Consider the following 21,905-nt stretch of genomic DNA (forward strand, 5'->3'; position numbering starts at 1 on the left):
TATAGCCTTGAGGCTTGAGATACTTTTAAACGTCCATACTATGAATGGGGAAATGGTTAAAAATTGATCTGACTGACACTAGCTAAATGGCCTAGGACTATGCTCAAGTATGGATGTGTCAACACCGCTTATAGAGCAAATTTTATTTACTCATGGAATCAAATCACATTCTGATTAAACTTGCACATGTACATAAGAACAGGACACACATGTGGAGGCAGTTGAGAAAGTGTGGGAGTATGTCAGAAAGAAAAGAAGAAAGAGGGAGAGAAGAGGGGTCAGCCAAGGTTCCTGGGATCAATGTTACTTAGTGCCGCTTACACCTGAATCCTCAAGGCCATGTGTAAACACTAAGCATTAGATGGGTGAGAAAAAAAGTACATTAGGAAGAGATTATGGTGCTATTAAAAAAGTCACTCCACTGCCACCACCAAATACTAACAAATGCAATATTCCTGTTTTTGAGCTGAGATGGGTACTGAGCCCTAATGCTTTGCAATTTATGAGAATCATACATCATACATAACTCTCTAATCAATTCAGGACTGGACAGGACAAGTAAATGTACTGTTTCCCAAACTTTTATTTCTCCTTTTCCATCTTGACACATTCGAATTTTAAACATTTAGTGTAATAATATTTGTGATAGTTTGTCCTGTTCCTAATATTGCACATAAAATCTAATGTGCAAACAATTTATTTTTTTAATGAGTCTGCTTTTCTCTTGCATTTTCTTCCCAATTGTTCTGACCAAAAGTACAAATGAATCATGGGTCATATGAGAACAATGTAATCATGTGACTCAGAGGCTAGCAAACCCTTTTCCCTAAAACTAGACAGTCTGCACCCAAATCAAGCAAAAAGTTTTTTATGACGCGCACACACACGCATGCATGCATGCACACAGACACACAGAGAAAAGTAAGTCCACCCTTGTCCAGATGGTGTCACTATCTCACAATTTGAAGCAAACACTGTGCACACACACAAAGCTCCCCTAATCACACCTTCACTATGAATTGTAGCTTTAGTTGGCAAGCTAAATTCTAGGATTTCATCCTAAATCACTCTAGACCATCCTCTAACCCTTCTCTAATAACTCCCAGTGTCCACTTTGAATGGAGCAAAGGCAATTTAAAGAGGTATGACGGGCTCTGGGAACCAGATGTTGGCTGAACTGGCAGCATCTGGTTCCAAGAGTATGAATATGTTTAATATAAGTGACTGTCATAAAGCAGATAAAAATTGTAATAAAAGCCAAGAGTGCTCACACCTATAAATAGCTGTTTATATCCAAGACATCAGCATGGATGTGCTGTAATGCCTAAGCATGTTGCGTCACAGCCGATAATGGAAATATAGACACATCAATAGCATTGACCCAACACTTAGCTGTGGAGAGTAAGGCTGCTAATAGCTATTGTTATTGACCACATCCAAGGGTGGGGACATTTTACAGCTATTAAAATGTAGCTTGGTTCTAACCAGACTTTTACCAAAGAGCTACTTTAATCATGTTCATTGGTTTGCTTATGATTGGGACAGCAAAGCACCATGTCTGCTGACATTAATCAGCAATGTCACATCAATAGTTTTCAGAATTTAAAATGATGTGGGAAAAAATGGTTTACAAGTCAACAAGTTGAAGAGCTCCATGAGTGGAATGTCTTAAAAAGAGGTTGGTGGACATAACACATAACAAGGGTAAACACCAGTGAATATCTGATATCGGATTCCTTTTCGTTGGATGTCACTACAACAGACATCTGTACAATTACGCTTGCAAAGATAGTCAAAAGAAAAAAAAAAAGGAACTGGTGTTGACCACTTTTGTACAATCAGTAAACCTATGTAAACAACAGCCATAAAAACCCTGACAGCCTCATACAAGCCAACAGCGAAAACATTCATGGCGAGAAAAGAAAAAGGTGCCCGTGTTTATTGATGGGGGCTTATCAGAGACACCATACTGAGAGCAGGGAAGCTGTGTGGGGGAGATCACTGAACAGGAAACAGGAAGCAGCAGCCAGAGAAAGTATGACTGTCTGACTAAAGCATCCATTCATTAGGAATGGAAATTTTCACTTGGTTGAAAGGTTCAAGGTTGTAAACTACCTTTTAGCTTGTTGTTCTTTCTTTCATTGGAAATTTATCCAGGTGAAGGTCTGACAGAGGTAACAGCTTTAGGAAGGCACAGGCTAAATATAGAGTTTCACCTGAAATATTTTGGCAGAATTTTTTGGATGCCCTTATCTTTGCAAGCTTCAAAGCTGTCTTTATCATGTGTTCATACAAATTTTGTAGCTTTGGGCTCCCCTACCTCCCATCTCTAGCAAATTCTCAGTGAAGTTTACATCTGAGCTTCAGTGTTTAGCAAATGTTTGAGGCTTAACAGGGGATGGTTCTTATTGCTGTGACTATCGCTTTTCCCTTTTTAAATATGTAACACAGTGATGTGTGGTGAGGTTCATGGCTGGTGAGGCACTGATATCATCAGTCAGATTTACATACATATGAACCCTACAGAGTAGCTTATTCACCATCTGATTGGCAGCAATTAACATGTTTTGTTTAAAATTTCATATCAACACTCTTTACATTCTTTACATATCATGGAGAGCTGTTTGTAGGTGAATGTACACAGATGCTCAAGGTGATTTATCTGCTAAACAGTCTATTCCTCTAACTAGTACTGATACCTTAAAGATTTGCCAAGGAGTTATTTGGGGAATCTAATTCATTAATGTTTCTATGACCCATGTACATGGTGAATTACTGACATGGAATAACAGAGTCTGATTATGCTGCTGTGTTGAAGATGGAACAAGCAGAACTAAATAATGTAGCCAACTCAAACACAGAGTTGAGCAACACTGTAGGGTCAGGCCAGACACATGCTGCAGTATAAACAACCCAAAGCAGAGGTTCTAAACTACTCTGACAAGTCTGCAAGTGCATGAAACTGAGACAAGAACCAGGTTCAAACCTGCATCTTTAAGACCTGACTGTCATACTATCAAATTGTGAGACATTTATAGTAGGTAGTAGATACAGTATGCTTGCTTAGGACACACAGGAGGGCTCTCTCATCACCCAAAATAATCTAGGAAGTGCAATAATTAAAACAGAATGTTCCACAAGGTGATTATAACTACTACAAGACTATTCCACTTACATCTCACAAAACATTTCCTCAACCTATGCCCAATATTGATCAGATGAACTTGGCTGGTAAATTCTGAGCTTCTTTCCCATTAAAACGTTACAATTCAAACAGTCCTAACAGAGAATTAAGTAGAGGCATGATCACAGGTCATTACGTTCCCATGATAAAGGAGCCCTCGCTGAATCATTGGGGATTTTGAGAAGCTCCCCTGTGACAAATTGTTATTGTATTTTAACCATTATTAATGGCTGCTTGGTAGGCTAATGCAATGCACAGGAACAGTATTTGCCCAATAATTTAGTTTTGACAGAACGAAAAAAACAAAAACTGTCTTGGAGGAAAAATATATACAGGAATTGGGGATGTCAACAGTCAACCCTTAATCAGTTGAGCACAAAAAATATTTCTGACTGGTTATGCACATACACACCGTGTGATGCATGGTTGAGACCCATATGCTGCCAATCAGAGTGGCACAGGGCGAGGGATTCAGAGCTAGTACAGTAGGCCAAGTACGTTATGCCTTTGAGAGGTAATGTGACTAAACACATTGAAAAATACTTTAAGGGGAAGAGGAATGAGCTAAAAGTCCAGGTAGCCAAGGCAGCCAAGCTAGCTCTGACCACCAACCATTGGACAGCTCTCACAAATGAAAGCTACATCACAACCACCTGCCACTTGTCAACAGTTTCTGTGGTCTGGTAATCACCGCTTTTTACCAGGAAAATCTGCTGAAGAAAATAATTCCCAAGTTAAATGTGACAAACATGCTGTTTGCCCCACCGCTTCTCTGATGTCCGCCCCTCTCTGCACAAGATGCACAAAGAAGGTTTTGGTGAGTTTTTCATTTTGTTTCTGTCCAGTTTGAATGAAGTGTGTTTAACAATGATAAAATTACTGCTCTGAATGACGTCTGGTGGTTTCTGGGTAAACAAAAAGAATCTCATTCTTTAAACGAGGTCTATCTGTAGGGATCCTTTCCATAATGTCAGACACTTGTTGTCAGAATAACAATCTGAACCTGTCAGTGGCAAACACTTTTAGTGTACATTGACAGTGCGCAAACACACAGAGGGATTACACTGCAGCCTGTTTTTGTCTGGACCAGTTTCAAAAACTGCTGTCCCCATTAGTCACTTAGATGCAAAAACATGGAAACATCCATAAACAAATAATATTTGACAGGAATTTCTCCTATTTGTCTGAGAAATCTTCCAGGACACGACTGAGTGGAAGATGCAATCCAGCGTGCTCTTCTGTGCAAAATTAACCCGTTATTTACCGGTTAATGGCTGTCATGCTATTGAAAGCAAAGTTAACAGACACTGACATCCCTAACACGAATAAAGACTACGTTAGAGACTAGGTCAAGGGTGACAAAGTTAATGTTAACAAGTGAAATATCATTATTGTGTAAACGATTATTCTCTTCACAGCTAAACATGTGTTACTCAGCTGAATCAGCCAAAACTCATTTTAAAAATCTAATTCTACAGCCAACCTCAGACCGCCATCATGCCTGTATGACTGCTTGCTGAAAGCATGTTGCACGTGCTGCTTGGAGAATATAGCTAGTAATATGGGCAGTGTGCAGAACGGCGTGCAGAGTTAACAACATAATAAGCAGAGAAAGAGAAACAAAATACAGACAGCCACATACAGACAACAGATTTGAACAAAACCAGACCTGCCTGGGAAAAAAACAGGAAACAGATGTCTAGGACAGATGGGCAAAGGGACCAACAGACAGAGGCAGCAAAGCCCCAGGCACCAATCACCTGCTTAGTTTCATCTTAAACAAAACTGAAATAAAATTGCATTTTACCATAGCAGTTCCACCTTCAGCTTTGTAAGCAAGTGATCTATTAGCTGGTCACAACCAACCGCTAACTACACTTATACTACCACTATTGAAGCCATAAGCTCTACATCATACCTAATCTATGTTCTTTATTCAAAACGCATGGCTTTGTGCAGCTTTGTCTGAATGAGATTCCCTGTGTAGCACAACGAACAGGCACCAACATGGCCAAAATTAGGGCTTATGCACATGCACTTTTTGGGAGTCCATACAAGATGTTTCCATAGCACTGTTGTTTTTACTCCCACACCAGTCAACTCCCACAGAATTTTTGACCATTATTCTTGCTCTTGCTCAGACACCACCCCACTCCACCCACTCCCACAGAGTTTAAGATCACTCCCCACTGCAACACAGTTTTCTGTTGAAAAACCTGTCTGCCCCACACAGTACAGAGAAAGACACAAGGAGGCATTAGAAATGTTTTTGATGACATGAAGTAACAGCAAAAAGAAACAGCTTCAGCATAAGGCCGTGTGATCTTGAGGTTATGGATGGAGTCCCCCAAATGAACAGTTTGCTTGAGTCAGATCTTGATTCTCAAAATACAATCACCCATGTAATGGAAGAAGGGATTTTTAAGCCAAACAATTCTCGGAACATACAAACATCAAATGCTCAACAGAGATCCCCACGATCTTGGTATTTCCAGGGAAAGTAACATTAAATTGGTTACAGTACTCAGCAGTACATAGTGAAACAAAGGCTCTCAGTTCGGCTGCAAACAGTGAACTGGCACCATCACACTGCTGCAACAGCAATGAACTAGGTTTCAAATGTTTTAAGAAGTGCAACTGAAGTCAAAAACACTGTGTTATATGTTTCACTTGCAAAAGACAAGTTGAGCTCCTCTAATGTGTTACAATGTGTGATACATGTGATACAAATTTTAATCTGGATACACACAGAAGAGCAAAACAAACAGCACTGAACTGCCCAAAGACATGTCGATATGTACAGTCTTGCTTTGTTGTTTAAACACTTGTTACTTTGCCTCCACAATGAAGCCAGAACTTTTTTTTTTTCCTATTTTTGAAATGGGACAGCCTCGCCACAAACAGTTTTACTGCATGTTAAAAAGGGCTGTCAACTAATATTCTTACTCAAATATATAATCAAATGGTAAAAAAAATTAATACATTCGATAAGGAAAACTAAAAGTCTGGTGGCTTGGTGAGATAATGGCTGTTTCTGGTTAAACAAAAAGGATCTTACTCTTTAATAAAAATGTATCTATGTAGTGATCCTTTCCATAATGTTGTCAATCACTTTCAACAATCTGAGCCTGTCAGCAGCAAATATAAACATTTTAGCAGACATACATTAGCAGAGGGATTACACTGCGGCCCGTTTTACGTCTGCCAGCTGTTGGCTTTCAGTCAATACTGGAAAAACTTCAAAAACTCTTGTCTCTATCAGATCAGTCACTTAGACAAAAAGAATCTCTAATCTGTTAATAAGTAACCAGCATTTCTCCCGTTTGTCCAGAACATTGAAATCTTCCAGGGCATGTGGACCGGCTGTAGATCTTTTGGCTGGCTTAGGAAGAGTCAAACAGCTGATGCCTCAGTTATGCAGAAGATTAAGCTTTAATATATTTTTTGTTAGAAAAATGCAAACTGTATGCGATACAGGTGACTCAGAAACATTAAAAACAGATTAGGGGTTCATTGGGGGTTCTGCTCCATGCTTTCACTGACCCGATGCTGGACTGCCAGGGGATTAAATAAATGTGTCAAATTGTGGGTTCGTGAGATCTAGCTAGCTACGACACCAACATCATTTTATGAAGGAAATGAACAATGGAGATAGAGACACAACCTAGAACCAGGAAAGGAGGGCAGAACAAAGAGGGAATTCAGAGTGAATGAGACGAACTGGAGAACATTACATTATAGCATGGGGGTGGGTTCTCACCTCCCCCCACTCAGCCAACAGGAAGCAGGCCAGAGGATAATCAATAACAGTGACTGCAATTTGACTCAGGCCTTCCTACACAACATGCTCAGGACCCTCCCTAGTAAACCTTCAACCATCCACCCTTCCCAGTCCCGCTGGCCTATCAGGATCATTTGACCATATTGTAGCCACCACGTTTTCACCAAATCAGGCAGCTTATACCAAAATGTACAAATATTGTCTGGTGAACATAGGCTTGAATGCACTGTAGATGACCTGTGGATTTCAATAAAATATTGTCCTCCTTAAAACAGAATCAGAGCAAACTAAATAAAGTGTGTGGTCCTGATGCTTCTACAAGCAACGTTTACAGCACACAATTTTGTGGCTACGGATCCAGTGCATGTCTTTTGTGACATGTCATCCCCCATGTTCTCCCACAATTGTTGTCACTGCAACTATTGTCAGAGGCAAGTGGTTGCATGTGCACAGACATGCACAAGGGAAACCAAACATGCTGCAGTATGATATCCTGCAGAACCATCGTAATAAAATGCCATTCTCTCTCCCACAGTCTGTAAAATTTTACCCAGCATGCAGCGTAATTGCAGCTCCTAAGCAGAAATTAAATACTGGGAACTGATTTGCCCAGCGCCATGTGAAGTGCTGTAAAAGCAGCAACTTCGCTAACAACAGTCTGACAAAACTTGGAGTGTTAGAGAAGAGTTTGTTAAACATGCACTCCATGACCTTTCCATGCTGAATATTCTGAAAAAAACTCAGGCTTCAAATGTTGCCCTGGTTTTATGCCTTCAGACAGGTTGATATCAGGTTGCTACTGTTGGCAGAAGCCAGAGAGAACGTTATGTCCCATCATCAAATCTCTGACATTACACTGATGTACATATCCAGAAAGAATGATTTTTGGAAGATGAATTCTGGGTGTCAGGGAAAAGGTATTCAGATGAGTGGGATAAAGTTAAGTCAACCATTATCAAGTCCACGAAGTTGGTCTTTTACTGTTAGCTCAATAGACACAAGCTACACTGCAGACCTCACAAAGTACAGTCCTGATTTTCTAATTATTTACTGACAAAGAGTTGCTGGACATCCAGCAGGGCTCACATAGGAATACGTGTCATGCCTGAGCCAAGGCACTGTGTAAAAGGCCGTTTATCTGTAACATGCTACAGTTCTCTGCACAGTCTTCAGAGTCAGACGCTGTCAGACGTTGCATGCTGATGGTAATCCACACAGAAATATGCTAGGAGATGAAATAGTGATGTGTCTCAACTGTGTTGGACAACACTAGGAAACCTGGCAGTATGTTGAACCAATTAGAAACAGCAAAAAATAGACCAGAATTTAAATAAAGGATTTATTAGGAGTTGGGTCAGTTGAAATACTCAGAAAACAAGAATACTTTTTAAAAAAAGGCAATCAATGGTTTGGAGGGGCAGGGGTTAAATAAAGGGAAAAAGATTCAGGACGAAGGGGAAACACTGGCATGAAGCAAAATTCATGTCAGATTCTCTAGAGTGGCAGTGGCGTGTGAGGGAAACCCTCTTCTCACACAGCTGCTGGAAAATGAACAAGCCTTCCCTAAAATTCACTACCTTCCCTACACATTATCCACCCACACACAGCCCATAAACAGTTTTTCTGAAAAATATAGGCAACAGTAACCCGTGCAATAAAGCCAAATTATCAGCTTGCTCTGGACACCGTAAGCAAAGTCCAGAACTTTCCAGGACTACTTCTCGATCTGTCTCAACATAAAGGTAAGGATGCGATTCACACTTTGACAGTCTCACTTAAAAATTGAAATCTGTCAATTAGCACAGAAAAGCTGGAAACATTGAATTAGCATTGCTTATCTCATTGCCCACCTGACGGAGCTAAGAAAAATATCTAATCTCACCTGTGGCGTCTTCCTCTTCCTCTTTCACCACATTGTTGTCATCCACATCATCTTCCTCGTCCCCCTCGTTTGCCTTTCTCGTGCTGTCCTTCACCGGGACCACAGTGAAGTTGGTGGGCATTTTTACACCATGTGCTTCCTCTCAATGTCTCCTGTTCGTCACGCTCTTATCTCTTTCTCGTTTCTCCTCCCTCTCTGTTCTGCTGCTCTTCTCTCTCTCTCTATTCCTCTGTCCAACAGCTGCCTCTCTTCTTTCTCGCTCTCCTGCTCAGTTATTTGCAGACTTACTGCCCTGCTGCGCTTTCCAGGGCAGACGTCGGGACTTACTTCTGAGTTTTTGCTCCTATCGCTAGGATTCTGCTGTACACCCATGTGACCCTGACCTCCCCCCCACCCCCAACCCCGCACCAACTATCCAAATAAGGAACAGCACAAGTGCCCCGCCCAATGGGGGCAGTGCGTACAAAGACACACACTTTCAGAAAACATGACATGCATTTGTGCTCATGAGTGGGTGACAGTATACATAAAGCTGTTCCTGAGCCTGAGGGCAGATCCTCTGCCCAGGAATGCTGTTCTGTATCACACATGACAAAAGACAGGAATGTCAGCCTTTGTTCAAAGAGAGGAGGAAATCCAATACTGCTCCACTGAGAAAGTTTATACACACACAAATACACACATATACATTTCCTCTCTTTCTATGCAGTGTTATTTGATCCTACGTGCATAGTCACACGTGGGCCGGGCTGATTTAAAGTCATACACTGGCTGTCTAAACACACACCCCTGAGGAGGGTTAGCACACGTGCATTCACATGCTAACACACACGTTCAACTTACAATATGTAGATCTCATTCAGTGGACTGTATGTTACTGTGAAGCTACACTTAGAGAGGAGGTGAGGAACTGAGGGAGGCAGAGGAATAGTGTGCAGAGGAAAGAGAATCAATAAAAGTGTCAACTTCATGCTCTTATCTCTTCAGAGCAACTTCAGTAACATGAGACAAACAAACAATCGCCTGAGAATTATGGGATTGCTGTTAGATTCAAAGCCTGAGAAACATCAGATCAGTATATTGATCATAATCAAATGCATCACCTGACCTAATAGCTAATCCAAAAGCAATGAGTCATTTTCTCAATGCATTGAAAGTGATAGGAGGCATAAGATCTCATCTCAAAGTAGCCAACACCCCTGTGTGATGGGAAATGCTAAGAGCAGCCGTGCTTGAAGAAAAAGCCACAGCAGTGAACGCAGATGAGCCTCATTTGGCCGCTTAACATCTGGAGAGTCACCCTCTCCCCCCTTTAGTTCCCCAATATGACGACATACTAGATCAATACAGTCAACGGAAGGGTGGGGGCCACAGGAAATAGGAAAGGGAGGAGGTGGAGCAGAAGGCAAGAGAATCAGAGACAGAGATGGGCAGGCAGAGTGACCAATATAGAAGAAAGCATAGCCTCTTTTACCACTGCAACTTACGTAAGACTCATTTCTGAGGCCTGAGCCAGAGTGAGGAAAATTCCATCCGGTACGACTGTGGTTAAGAGAACTCCAAAATGTTTTGACTTTTGTTCACTACAGAGGTATCCGGGCCTTGACTATAATCATCTTAATGAAACCTTGAAATATTTAGGCACTGGATTGGTTAGATTGCTATAATCCCCGAGAAGAGGCTGTACCAAGAAAGACCAACTAAAATTATTTGTTTGAGGTCATGATATATAATAATTACATCACGTTTTCCACCCTAAAACACTTTACATTTATACCTCTATTATAGGGTTTCAACTCTCCACTGCAACAGCCCACTTATATACAAATACTAGCCTTTCAGTTACATTTCTGTAGAACTGAAATGTTAAGTTTGCTGTCACCTGTATCTAAACATTTCATCCGCACCACTGTTTGGTTGCCAGTGTTCTGTTTCCTCTACACTGCTTCTGTACTGTGAGGGGAACCATAGCGCTTCAGTCGCAAATTGTGTTTTTTTCCATTACACTACACTGATAAACTTGTAAACGTAATAATTCAATGTAATAATAATAAAATCACGTCACATAGCTCCATCTGTGAAGTCTGTCAGACATCCAATCTGGTATTTCACTATGCTATGCTACTGGCAGGTCAAGTTTCAATAAAGCATAATTCCAGTAAGTGGGTGTGGTTGCAGATATGGGACTGGCTCCAGGCAACATGCAAAACAAATGCTTAGTGAAAAAGGCTGGTAGCTAATAGAGTACCGTCCCTACAATCATATAGAATGTCTTAGGAGAAAGGATGGCATTAATAACTGACAACTCCATCTTCACAAAGTATAACAGTGCTACCAGGGTAACAAAGAGAGCACTGAGCAGTATATGAGCAGTGATGTAACTGGCATCCACTGATTAAGTGACCAGACAGTCAGACTGCTTCTCAGGGACAGTCAGTGCATCCAGGCCAGGAGGACAATACCCCTTTTATGAGAGAGTTTGCAACACTACAGTGGAGACTGAAAACTAGGCTAAAATGTTGTGACATAAGCCTTTCTCAGCAGAGAAACATCTTTTCGCCGTGTCATGTTTGATGTAGTATCTATCTATCTGTCTATCTATCTGTAGCCAATGACACAAAAACACAAGAACACAAGGGTACTTAACAAGTAGTTGAATAACTTAATTCCAGAGACTCATCTGTTGCTAAAAAAAAAAAAAAACTAATTTAAAATAGACAATGATACATCACATTGTTTCAATGGACAAATAGCAGAATCCCTCACTTTCTAAGGTATAGTAGGACGTTTGCTTACCCAGCATTTCTTTGGCTTACAGTCACCACAATCTTACAATATTGGGGATTTGTTGGTGCTTCTTGTAAGGGGATATAACTCACTGAGGACTTATTCCTCATTGGAAAAGGTAAGGGCATATACTGTATATCCATAGCGTTTAACTTACAGGAATCTGGTCATCGGAAATGGAACAGTGATTTAGTGTCCATTAAACTCTGAATTCCCCCTCTATGCTAACGGAAAACCTGAAAAAACACATTTCAAAGAATATCAAAGAATGAAAGAATAGAAACGCATGCATAGCACTTTTAAAACCATGTTTTTTAAATGTGTCCAAAAGAAAAAAATACTAAGGACATGAAATGATGCTGGGGGAATGCACTGGCTTAGTTAATGGCATTATGTCTGGGCGAAAAAAGATGAAGGTGACTTGCTGTCACTTAGTAATTAATTATTAATTTAACCACAAAAGATGAGACACTGTGCGTCATAATCTGTCAAACTCAGTTCAGTTGCATTAAAGTGACTTTGCATGCTACCACACTGCAAGAAGTCAAACTACAACAAAGTTGTCAAATGAAAAACAAAAATCCAGTCCAAAAGGAAGAAACGAACAAACAGAAAAAAGACAATACACAGAGTGTGTACAACATATTTGTGTACAGTCTTGCTACTTTTTAGTTGTCTTGTGGATCAGCGCCAATCTCTGTTTGTGAGCCTCAATCCTGCATGGAAAAGCATGGTTTAATGGAGATTCTCTCCAGAATGTGTATTTACTGTACGGTGTATGGTTCAGAGCAGGTCTGCAGACAGTGATGAATTTATCAGCACTGAAAATAACAGTTCTACTGAGCTGAACTTTTTCTCAACAGGCTCAGATTTCTAACCCCAAAGTAGCTGTATTGATTGATTCTACAAGGGAAGATGGGAGGAGAATGGACTTGCAGCAGATGCACCAAGTACAGCCCAAGGACACAAATCAGGGTATGGAGAGATGTCTGGCTCCTTCAACTCATGGACACTTCCTTCCTTTCTAAACAAAATGGCCCTCATTTTTATCCCATTTAATAATGTCGCATCTCTCTCTAATTTCATTCATCGCGACTTTTCTCTGTCATGGTTTTAATGCGCTATGATACATTAGACCTCAAAGAGATGTTTGGAGTCCCAAAAATGGAAAAAGGAATTTCAATATTTATCATAGCTGGTTGTCCGGATTCAATTAATGTAGTCTGACAGCACGACACATGATCAATATGTAAATAAAAAGGTGACCTCTGATGTAACCTGTCTTATTCCCTAATTGATTGACAGGTCTTTTAATACAAGACAACAACAATCTAAACTACTAATGTGTTTTGGCGCTGTTAAAGATTTCATTACTTTATTTAACACAGATGTAAAATGGGTCTATATTATCATTTTTATTGTCCATTACAGCAACAACTTGAATAACAACAATAACAAATAATAAAGTCTTCAGAAAATAAGCACAAATTGTTCTGTAAGACCAGGACAAAGCAAAAGTTAACAGCAGCCAGGCAGCAACACCAGGAAGATGGGTGACATCACCTATCTGTCCTGCTCTTGAGTACTACACCAAATCCCCAGCACCAACAGATAGTGCCCTCTGGAGGTGGCAGGAGGAAGTGCAACTTTCCTGTGAGGATATACAGAACATACAATGTACAGAATGACATTGTGCAAAACTGTGTTATACACAATAAAAAAAAAACTGCATAAATCTGAAGGAAATCATGGTGGCTTTATCATGTCATGTGAGTTTGGGTCACAGCCTTTGTCACATGGTATCTTCCCCTCTCTGCATTACTTCCTCCTGCTCTTAAAACCACACTGCAAGATTTTTGTCTGAGAGAGGCCAGAGGGCAGACAAAGGAAAACCCTTGATACACTATGGTGGTTCAAGTGTTGACACAAAATCACCTCTACATCCAGTATGAATGCAGCAACATGGCATCTCACTGGAGTCATGTTTTTCTTGTGGCTTGATAAATGCAAAAGCAATATCATCTGACCCTCTGTTTACCTCATCTCTATGCCTTTGGAGATGCGAAGTGGACAGTTGCTCTGAGTGACTTTGTGTGTTTACACAAGCCATCTGAATGTAACTCACAGTGTGTGTATATTACATTACACAGTTGTTTGAAAGACGAAAATGTTGCATAGAGTGAATAAGGCTAATCCCAATTCCACATGCCTGTTACATCACAGTCAGCATTTGAAGTGGACAAAACAAAAAGTCAGACATTCACAAGAGCCCATCTTCAACTGGCTTCTGACGTTCTGCTTTTGAATTGAACTAGCCTCCTTTCATCACACTAATAATGACACTCTGTTGCCCCCACTTGCTCACATCAGGAAATACACCAGTTACATCATGACAAAACTTGGAGAAACTATTTGTTCTATAATTTGTACACATCTAGACCAACAGGCTGAAATAAAATCGGCCAAGCAGGACCAATCAAAAACACCTAGCGGTATTAACAGTAACCAGTGTAATCAGGTGTAAACTGGCAAATGGAAAGGTCATTGTTTTTACAAGCACTGACTCAAGTGAAACGAAGGGGAAACACTGCCAGTCATCATATTCAGTCAGACTTTCCTAATGTCTGACTCTGAAACGGTGACTGAACCTTTTAAAGTTCCTTTCTGAAATATTTCCACGACTTTTGTTTATTGGTCTGTAAAGGAGACCTTAGGAGGGTGTTGAACGTGAACCGAAAATCTATGGAAAAATCCCACTAGTCACAATCACCTATTCAAAGACGGGGTAAACCACAATAAACTAGCTAAGCAAAGGTAAACACCTCTCTGTGCATGGTTTGAGGCAACATGAGGTCGTTAATGACTTTACTGCACACATGGACAGCCACACCTCAACCATCTCAGGTAACAGCACACTTGCCTCCCAGGCATCCATTAAACGCTGTATTTGACACAACCGGCTCAGGTGACACATTCTTCTCTTTTGAAGATGAAGGCCTTTCCTCTTTATGTTTCTTTTTAACTTCTTCCTATAAATGCTGCATCTTCTATAATCAGGGCTAATCTCAGGTCCTGTTTCCATTTCCAGTTTAGTGCTTCTATCCAAATATCTCAGTGCTTACATTATAAATGAAACATGAGTTTCATTCATTGGCAGTTGTTCTTTTTGATTTTTAACAGTACGCAACAAGTATGTTAACATTAGAGTTAAAAGGAGAATTAAAAGCACAATGGTTCATCATCATAAATGAGAGGGGATCACCCATATGCATGTTGATACTTCTGCCTGCTCCACTACTAGAGAGGCCTGCCAACATAAAGAAGGACAAAGAAGAGGGGCAATTTCAATGATTGTTTCGCAGAGGCATAGTTCCAACAGTACCAGAGCAGCTGCCCTTATGGGCAACCATTACCCACAGCTGTGGCTATTTATAGCTCCTGTACAAATAATTTATCACATGAACCTGCAAGCCACAATCAGCCGTGATATCTCAATCATCATTATCAAAAGTCAGAAAGATGATCAGTGATTAATCAGAAATTCTCATATTGGTCCAGACTTTGCAAAGTGCTTCACAATTGATGATAGATTGAAAAGGGCATTAACATGGGGAAATGATGACTCGAATGTAAACAAAGCGAAAGAGAAAATGCAGCACTCATAGGTAATTAACTGAAATGGAAAAAAGTCTAATTTTTGTAGATTGTAAAGAATGATAACTGAATCAGTGAAATGGGCAAAGAAATTATTTTTGATTATGCAGTTACATCTCTCACCTTATACATCCTCCCCACCCTGTCACTTCACCTACATCTGGTTCAGGAACATCATGTAGACACCAGATCTGAAGTTTGCGTGAGGTATGCAATCTCACCGCACACATCTTCTTTTAGAAATACCAGTTGTATGCATAGTTTTTGTACATACACATCGTTTATGCATCTGGCCACAGATGATTCATTTACACTCTGAACTACAGCTGGAAACTGTTTTTTTGTGGAATTTCTCTTTTTTTTTTTAGTAAATGGCACAGACAACTGACTGAGTTCACAGCTGCGTGGACTTCGCAATCTAAAATAAACAATCAAGTGGGTCTTTGTTTCCTAGTACGTCAATGAAAATTGGCAAAAATTCTTGGGAAACCTGTTTTCAAAACCAATACTGCGATTGCACAAACACTTTTGTGGTGATACTTACAGGAACATTGAACTCAGCTTGAAAATTAAGTCAGGCATATTATGAAAATCTGACTCTTGATACGCCAGGTACGCAGCTGGACATTAACATCAGCCAGTGAGCAAGTTCAGCAAAAACAGAAGTTGACTCAAGTGTTTTGTCAGCTCAGTTCCTTTTTGGGAAGACTCAGTACAAGCCATGAGAGACGCTAGAAATGACTGAAGCTCCTACTGTATCAGTTTCGTCTCTGGCCTTTGACTGCACTGCTGCACTAGGCTGCTGGTGGCGGGGCGGGGTTAAGGAGGTTAGCCCTAGGTTCCTCATTCAGAACAAGCAGAACATGATACTCAAATGTCTCCCTACACATTTCTGACATCTGATATCCAGCCATGCCACTACCACGCAGCTCTTACTGTACCTATCTTTTTTCTCTCTTACAGGTAGACATGATCATCTGAACACCTAAACATTATAATGCAGACATTAAGCATACAAGTAATGCTTGATTTTTGTTGTGACACTTACAGAAAAGGTGTTAATTTAACTCAGTGGTAATTTGTGGTTGTTGCCTGACAAAGTGGTGGATGCCCCATCCTTGCTTGTGAGCGACTGAGCCTCTTCAGGATGCCCCCATTCATACCCAAACATCACCTGTCATCAGGCTTATAAATTATAATGTGCCACAATCTGCAACCTCCAAATTTGCCATATAGTTTAATACTTAACATCTCTGGCATAAACAAAAATGACAGAAATTAACATTACAAAAGTGGAAAAGTTGGCATTGATTTCAGGGCCATTTTACTAGAAGGCATAATATCATCTGTTCACATATATTTGTGCACTCCCTGTGTGGACTATCATATTTGGGTCTACACAACAATTCATTGCCAGCTCCTCACATCATTTCAAAAGGTAGATTTTGCTCTCCACGTGAATCATTTGGCTTTATTTTGTCCAACAACAGTATTAATTGCAATAGCAAAGGCAATAAGGCCAAAATGACTCACAGTGAATGCATTACTTAGCCTTACACATACTGCTGACCAAGAGCTGGAAAACCCCATGACTACCAACACCGAATGTAGCGAGCTTCCACAGTAAAACACGTTCTGTAGTTTTTCCCACACCGTCAGCTCAACGTCTGGTTAGTAACAGTGGCTTTCAGCTGCTGGAAAATTGTTTCTGTTATCAATCTGGCCACATGCGTTGTGTGTCTGAAATAAACACTGGCTGCACTGTTATGTACAGAGCTTAAGAAGAGATAAGAACCGGATTTCAGGTTGATGACAGTTGTGTTTTCATATCCAGTAAATTTGGCGCATTGATTAGCATTAGATATTGTGTGCTATATTATAATTTAGGGATGTCCCAATCCAGTTTTTTGGCTCAAATCACGATTTGAGCTCTTTAGTATTGCATCCCGTCCAATACATATATTTACTTAAATGTTGACTATATACTGCATGTATCTGACACATTGAAGAAACAGCTGCGGTTTCTAAATTTAGTGCACCTTATTTTTCACAAGCCACTAAGTTCAAACACTTAAGGTCCTGGTTCAAAACTATTACATACTTTGCAACTATGTACTATTTACTAGGAGGAAGATGGTAGAGGGAAGAGAGGAGCTAAAACATATTTGCTGTCGCTGGAGATTAGTAGCCTCTGTGTTGGAACTCAGAGTCACCAGTGCACCCAAAGCATTTGTCACACTGGCAAACACTCACATATGGAGCAAAATACTCACACTGTAGGCTGCAGTACAGGTACTTCAACTAGTTGTTGTCACTACCAATAAGCCCATTTGTTCCAACTCATCCGGTGCCCAAAAACCTTAGTCAATATGTAATATAGGGCTTTCCAGCAGAGCTAGACCAAAAAATTACCTGGCTGATATCAACCAATATTAATTTATATCAGATTCTGAATATCAGCATATGAATGTCAAAACTGCTGTAAAGAAATGCCAAACTAGGTTTGAGGTCATTTAGAAAGCACCTCTTAAGTATGTGTCTTGGTCACAAAAATCTACATGATCTGGATCAAAACTGTTTTTTATGTTACAAAACATCTGCCAACTCACAAATACAGATACCACTATGGGCCTTACAATTCCAGGTCAGACCATACTTCAAGCTTGCTCTGACTATTCACACATGGCTGCCATAACATAAAACTTGCGCACACATCCCATTGATATCTTGTTGACAGCTCTAGCATTGTGTCAAACAGAGTTTGACAGGAAAGGAAAAAAAGGAAGCAGAGACAGCACAGTAAAGCTCTGTGAAAAACAGAAAAAGACCACACCCAGATCATGATACACAATTCTTACAAACTGTATAGCGTGTCATGACTTCACAAGGGCAAGGACATGGGTTATTTTTAAAGGTACTGATGGCTACAGAAAACAGTCTCTGAAGACTCTCTAAAAGCCACTACAGGAGTTGGCAATACTGATACAGTTTAGGAATTCTGCAACTGATATGTGGAATGTGAATGAAATATTTATGGTAAATGGACTGTATTTCCGACCACTCAAAGCGCTTTACAACACAAGCCTAGATTCACACCTAGCTAGGCCACCTGCTCATTACGACCATCAACATATTCATACGTCCCCTGAGAGCAACTTGGGGTTCAGTATCTTGCTCAAGGATACTTCGACATGTACACTGCCAAGGCCAGGGATCGAACGACCGCTCTACCTTCTGAGCCACAGTCGCCCCTTGAAGTTATATTTGTGAAAAAAAACAAACGTGAAATATAATTTGTGTTGGACCAGAAAAAATGGCAAATTAGCAAAGGTTTTATTACTCAAAGGCCAATGAAAAAAATGAGTTAATACAGATGCACTCTATGAAAGACAAACCTTGTGCTCTTCCGACCAGAGCTAATCAGTGATGTCAAAGCAGAGGTTTAGAATGAGTGGAAAACAAAGTTTGGGTGAAGACTTTTATATGCTAGTGGGGATAATACAGGACTATGCTGTGACTCAAGAATTGTCAAACAAGAAAGATGCGTCCCTAAATGCCTCCAGGTCAGGATTGAGTAGAAGTGTATTTGCAGCTGAAACTGACACTGACAGACTTCCACTGTCACGTTGTTGCCCAAGGTCAAACAAAGAACGTGCACATAACAGAGATTAAACGTGTATTATCATCGTGATGGTAAATATACTGTTAAACTGGTATAACACTCGGGGATGAAGGGTGTGACAAACAAACAAACAAATGACAAACTAAAAAAAAGGCTAAACCATGTCTGTGTGCCTTTCCCACAAGAAAAGTTGTCTGAAAACCCTTCAGTCTCTCCAGTGAGGGACACACCCCTTCTCCTGAGTGTTGCGTGTAAATAAGGAGCAACTGGGACAAACATCCCACGCAGGAATGGCACGGGAGGCAGCGGACTGGGAGGCCACACAGGAGCAGGAGCAGATATAGTGGACGCCAGGGCCCAGTTGGTGTCCATGTGCTGACTTCTGGGCTCCAAATAAAGCAGAGGGCAGCACATGATAGCCCAAGGTGCATGCCTCTTTAAACATGAATGCACACACATGCATGCAAACATAATGCTCTGTGGTGAGGTTATTCTGAAGACTCTTACTTATTTACTTACCCTACACCATTCATGATGCACCCCACAACAATATCTGTACTGTACTTATCATGTAACCTCAGGCTCCACCTGAAAAACAGTCACACTCTCTGAGGTATCCTTCACACACGACAGTTTTCTGTTTTTGAATTACTTCTGGAGCCAATGTGTAGGAAAACACAGCAAACAATCACAGACATTCACAAACACACAAACTTATACTGTATTAACCTTAAGAGACCTTCAGACCTTGACATCTCTATTACTCTTACAGATGATCTATGTATAACAGCACTTGTTGCGGTTAGATTAAAAAACTGAACAGGTTTTGCATTTGAACAAAACTAAGCTACCACACAGTATGTATACTGGAAAATATAGCTAGTGTGGTCGCAGTTCATCAGTCTCAGGTCAGAGGACCTGGGAGGGACACATTTAAAAAAGAGTGGTCAAAATCACAGCAGCAGAGACTGAGACACTCTGATTTGTAGTCCCAAATATGGCTCCAAAACATCGGCTCCAACATTTCCTTTAATGCAGTTAATAGCAATTTCCATAAGACGCTTCCTGCCTGTCAAACTTTCAAATTCCATACCTCTGCTTTGTAACGCAGCCTTTCTATTAAAAGTCTCCGAGCCCAGGCTAAAAACCCCTCTGACATCATCTGGGTTATCTTCTCTGACAAGCTTCTCCACAGACAAAGAGGACATAATTCAACTGTTGAGTTGTACTACACATGATGCAAATCAATAATAGGTCATGGTATCCAAAGACATATTTTAAACTGCAGCATGACGGGGTTCTTACATGTACGCATCTCTCTCTCTAAATCGCCACAAAGAGTCTCCTCGCCACGATAGAGAACATCTCAATTGATGACAAAGATGCATAACACCACTGCAATAGCACAGGACAGAGGAAGCATGTATTACTGCAAAGAGCCTCAGTTGCAACAGGTAGGATGAGAATGAAGCCTACTGTGCTACTGTTCAGCAACAGGCCTCAACAGTGTTTCTCAACCCCAAAGATCTGCCAATGTGTAAGCTGTGAGAGAGACTGATTGACAGTCACTCTGTGCGTACTGTCGCACGCTAGCTTAAATCTGACACCTCTTCCAGACCCTTATCTGGGTAGAAACTCATTTGTCTTTCACTGCTTGCTTAACCTCTCAAAAATCCAAATGTAATCTTAGTCAGCCTAAGTATCTGAGGCTAGCTGGAGGGTACATCTTTGCTTCAACAGACTGAACAAGGAACAAGCAAAAAGCACATTTACAGGTTGCCTGAAAGTCTTTAAGGCATGCCAGTGAAACAAACAGCTACTATTACTCAGGCAACAGTATCTCCTATAATTTGAACTTCCACTTTACAATGTCTGTTACCAAACATTTCTATGGCAATCTCAGTGACAAAAATGGCAATTTCCCTGTTGTTTGATCACATAACACTGTTTTCTAAAGTCCCGATAAAGCCCCAGCCCTAACCCACCCACCACTCTATCCACTTTGGGAAATTCACACATATTCTCTTAGTGAACTTTACAATCAACATAAACCCTCTCTAAGAAAAACAAAAATCTTTCTGTACGTGTTCGAAAACTGGCAACGTACTGCTTTATCCAGAACCTTTACCTACTTGTCATAATCAGAAAGTGAAAGAAAGAAAGATTTATTTTTTTTGGAGAGCCTGCTGGTACATAGAAGCTGCTACACACTAATAGGTGGAGTCTCTGTAATGGAAAATGCCTGACCATCCATTATCTAAAAATTATCTAGACTCATAATCCACTGTGATTATCAACTTCATCATCCAGGGATTTAATTTAGCAGAAGCACCCAGTAGCTTTTCAGTAAATAGATTACAACAAAACAAGCAGGTATCCCATGCTATCAGTCATGTATTGATTGCAATACAAAGACTGCAGTAGAGGAAGGAACAGAGGAAATTGAAATCCAGGACAAATAACTCACAAAACAAAGGTTCAATATCAATTCTAAGCTTTGGCCATCTATTCATTTTCTTATTGTTATTAATTGTTTACTTCATAAAATGGCAAAAAGCTAAAATACTGATCAAATCAAAAACCCAAAGACATTCAATTTACTGACAAATGAAACAGATAAAAAGAGCAAATTGTCATCCTTTGAGAAGGACATCCATGGACTTCTTCTGCTCCTCAATAGTTGGGTTGGATCAAACAAAGGTTGAATATGTGTCCACAGAGGGGACACAATCTCCTTCAGAATTGTGTGAAGAGTGCTCAGAAGACGCCAGATATTCTGTCTCTGTCTAGCTGAGTGTAAATGCAAGGGAAAGGATGTGACTGCAGACACATATGCATGAGTGCACATGCACACCAATCTTCATTTCAGTCATTTAATCTGATTTCGAATGAAATTCAGTCAAGGCTTTAAAACTGAATGTACAGGTACCAACCTGTCCTTGTATCACAGAAGAAGAAATCAATGTGGAAGGCATTTTCATGGCTCTGCAGCTCT

The 21,905-nt window shown here is 40.4% G+C and overlaps 1 protein-coding gene across 4 annotated transcripts in view; it reads right to left on the bottom strand.

Annotated features, from left to right (window-relative positions):
* The window catches only part of slc12a7b (solute carrier family 12 member 7b), a 57,582-nt gene that overhangs the window by 33,588 nt on the left and 2,089 nt on the right, over nt 1–21,905 (bottom strand). Inside the window, exon 1 of one of the 4 annotated variants that reach the window (XM_041961955.1) lies at nt 8,848–9,202. The exons of the other annotated variants lie outside the window; for them this stretch is intronic. Within the exon in view, the coding sequence (XP_041817889.1) occupies nt 8,848–8,968 (121 nt within the window). The 5' untranslated portion in view covers nt 8,969–9,202. Of the gene's footprint in view, nt 1–8,847; nt 9,203–21,905 lie in introns of those variants that run through there. 4 annotated transcript variants of the gene reach the window in all.

The sequence above is a fragment of the Chelmon rostratus genome, chromosome 20 (genome assembly GCF_017976325.1).
Source record: "Chelmon rostratus isolate fCheRos1 chromosome 20, fCheRos1.pri, whole genome shotgun sequence".
Lineage (NCBI taxonomy): Eukaryota > Metazoa > Chordata > Actinopteri > Chaetodontiformes > Chaetodontidae > Chelmon > Chelmon rostratus.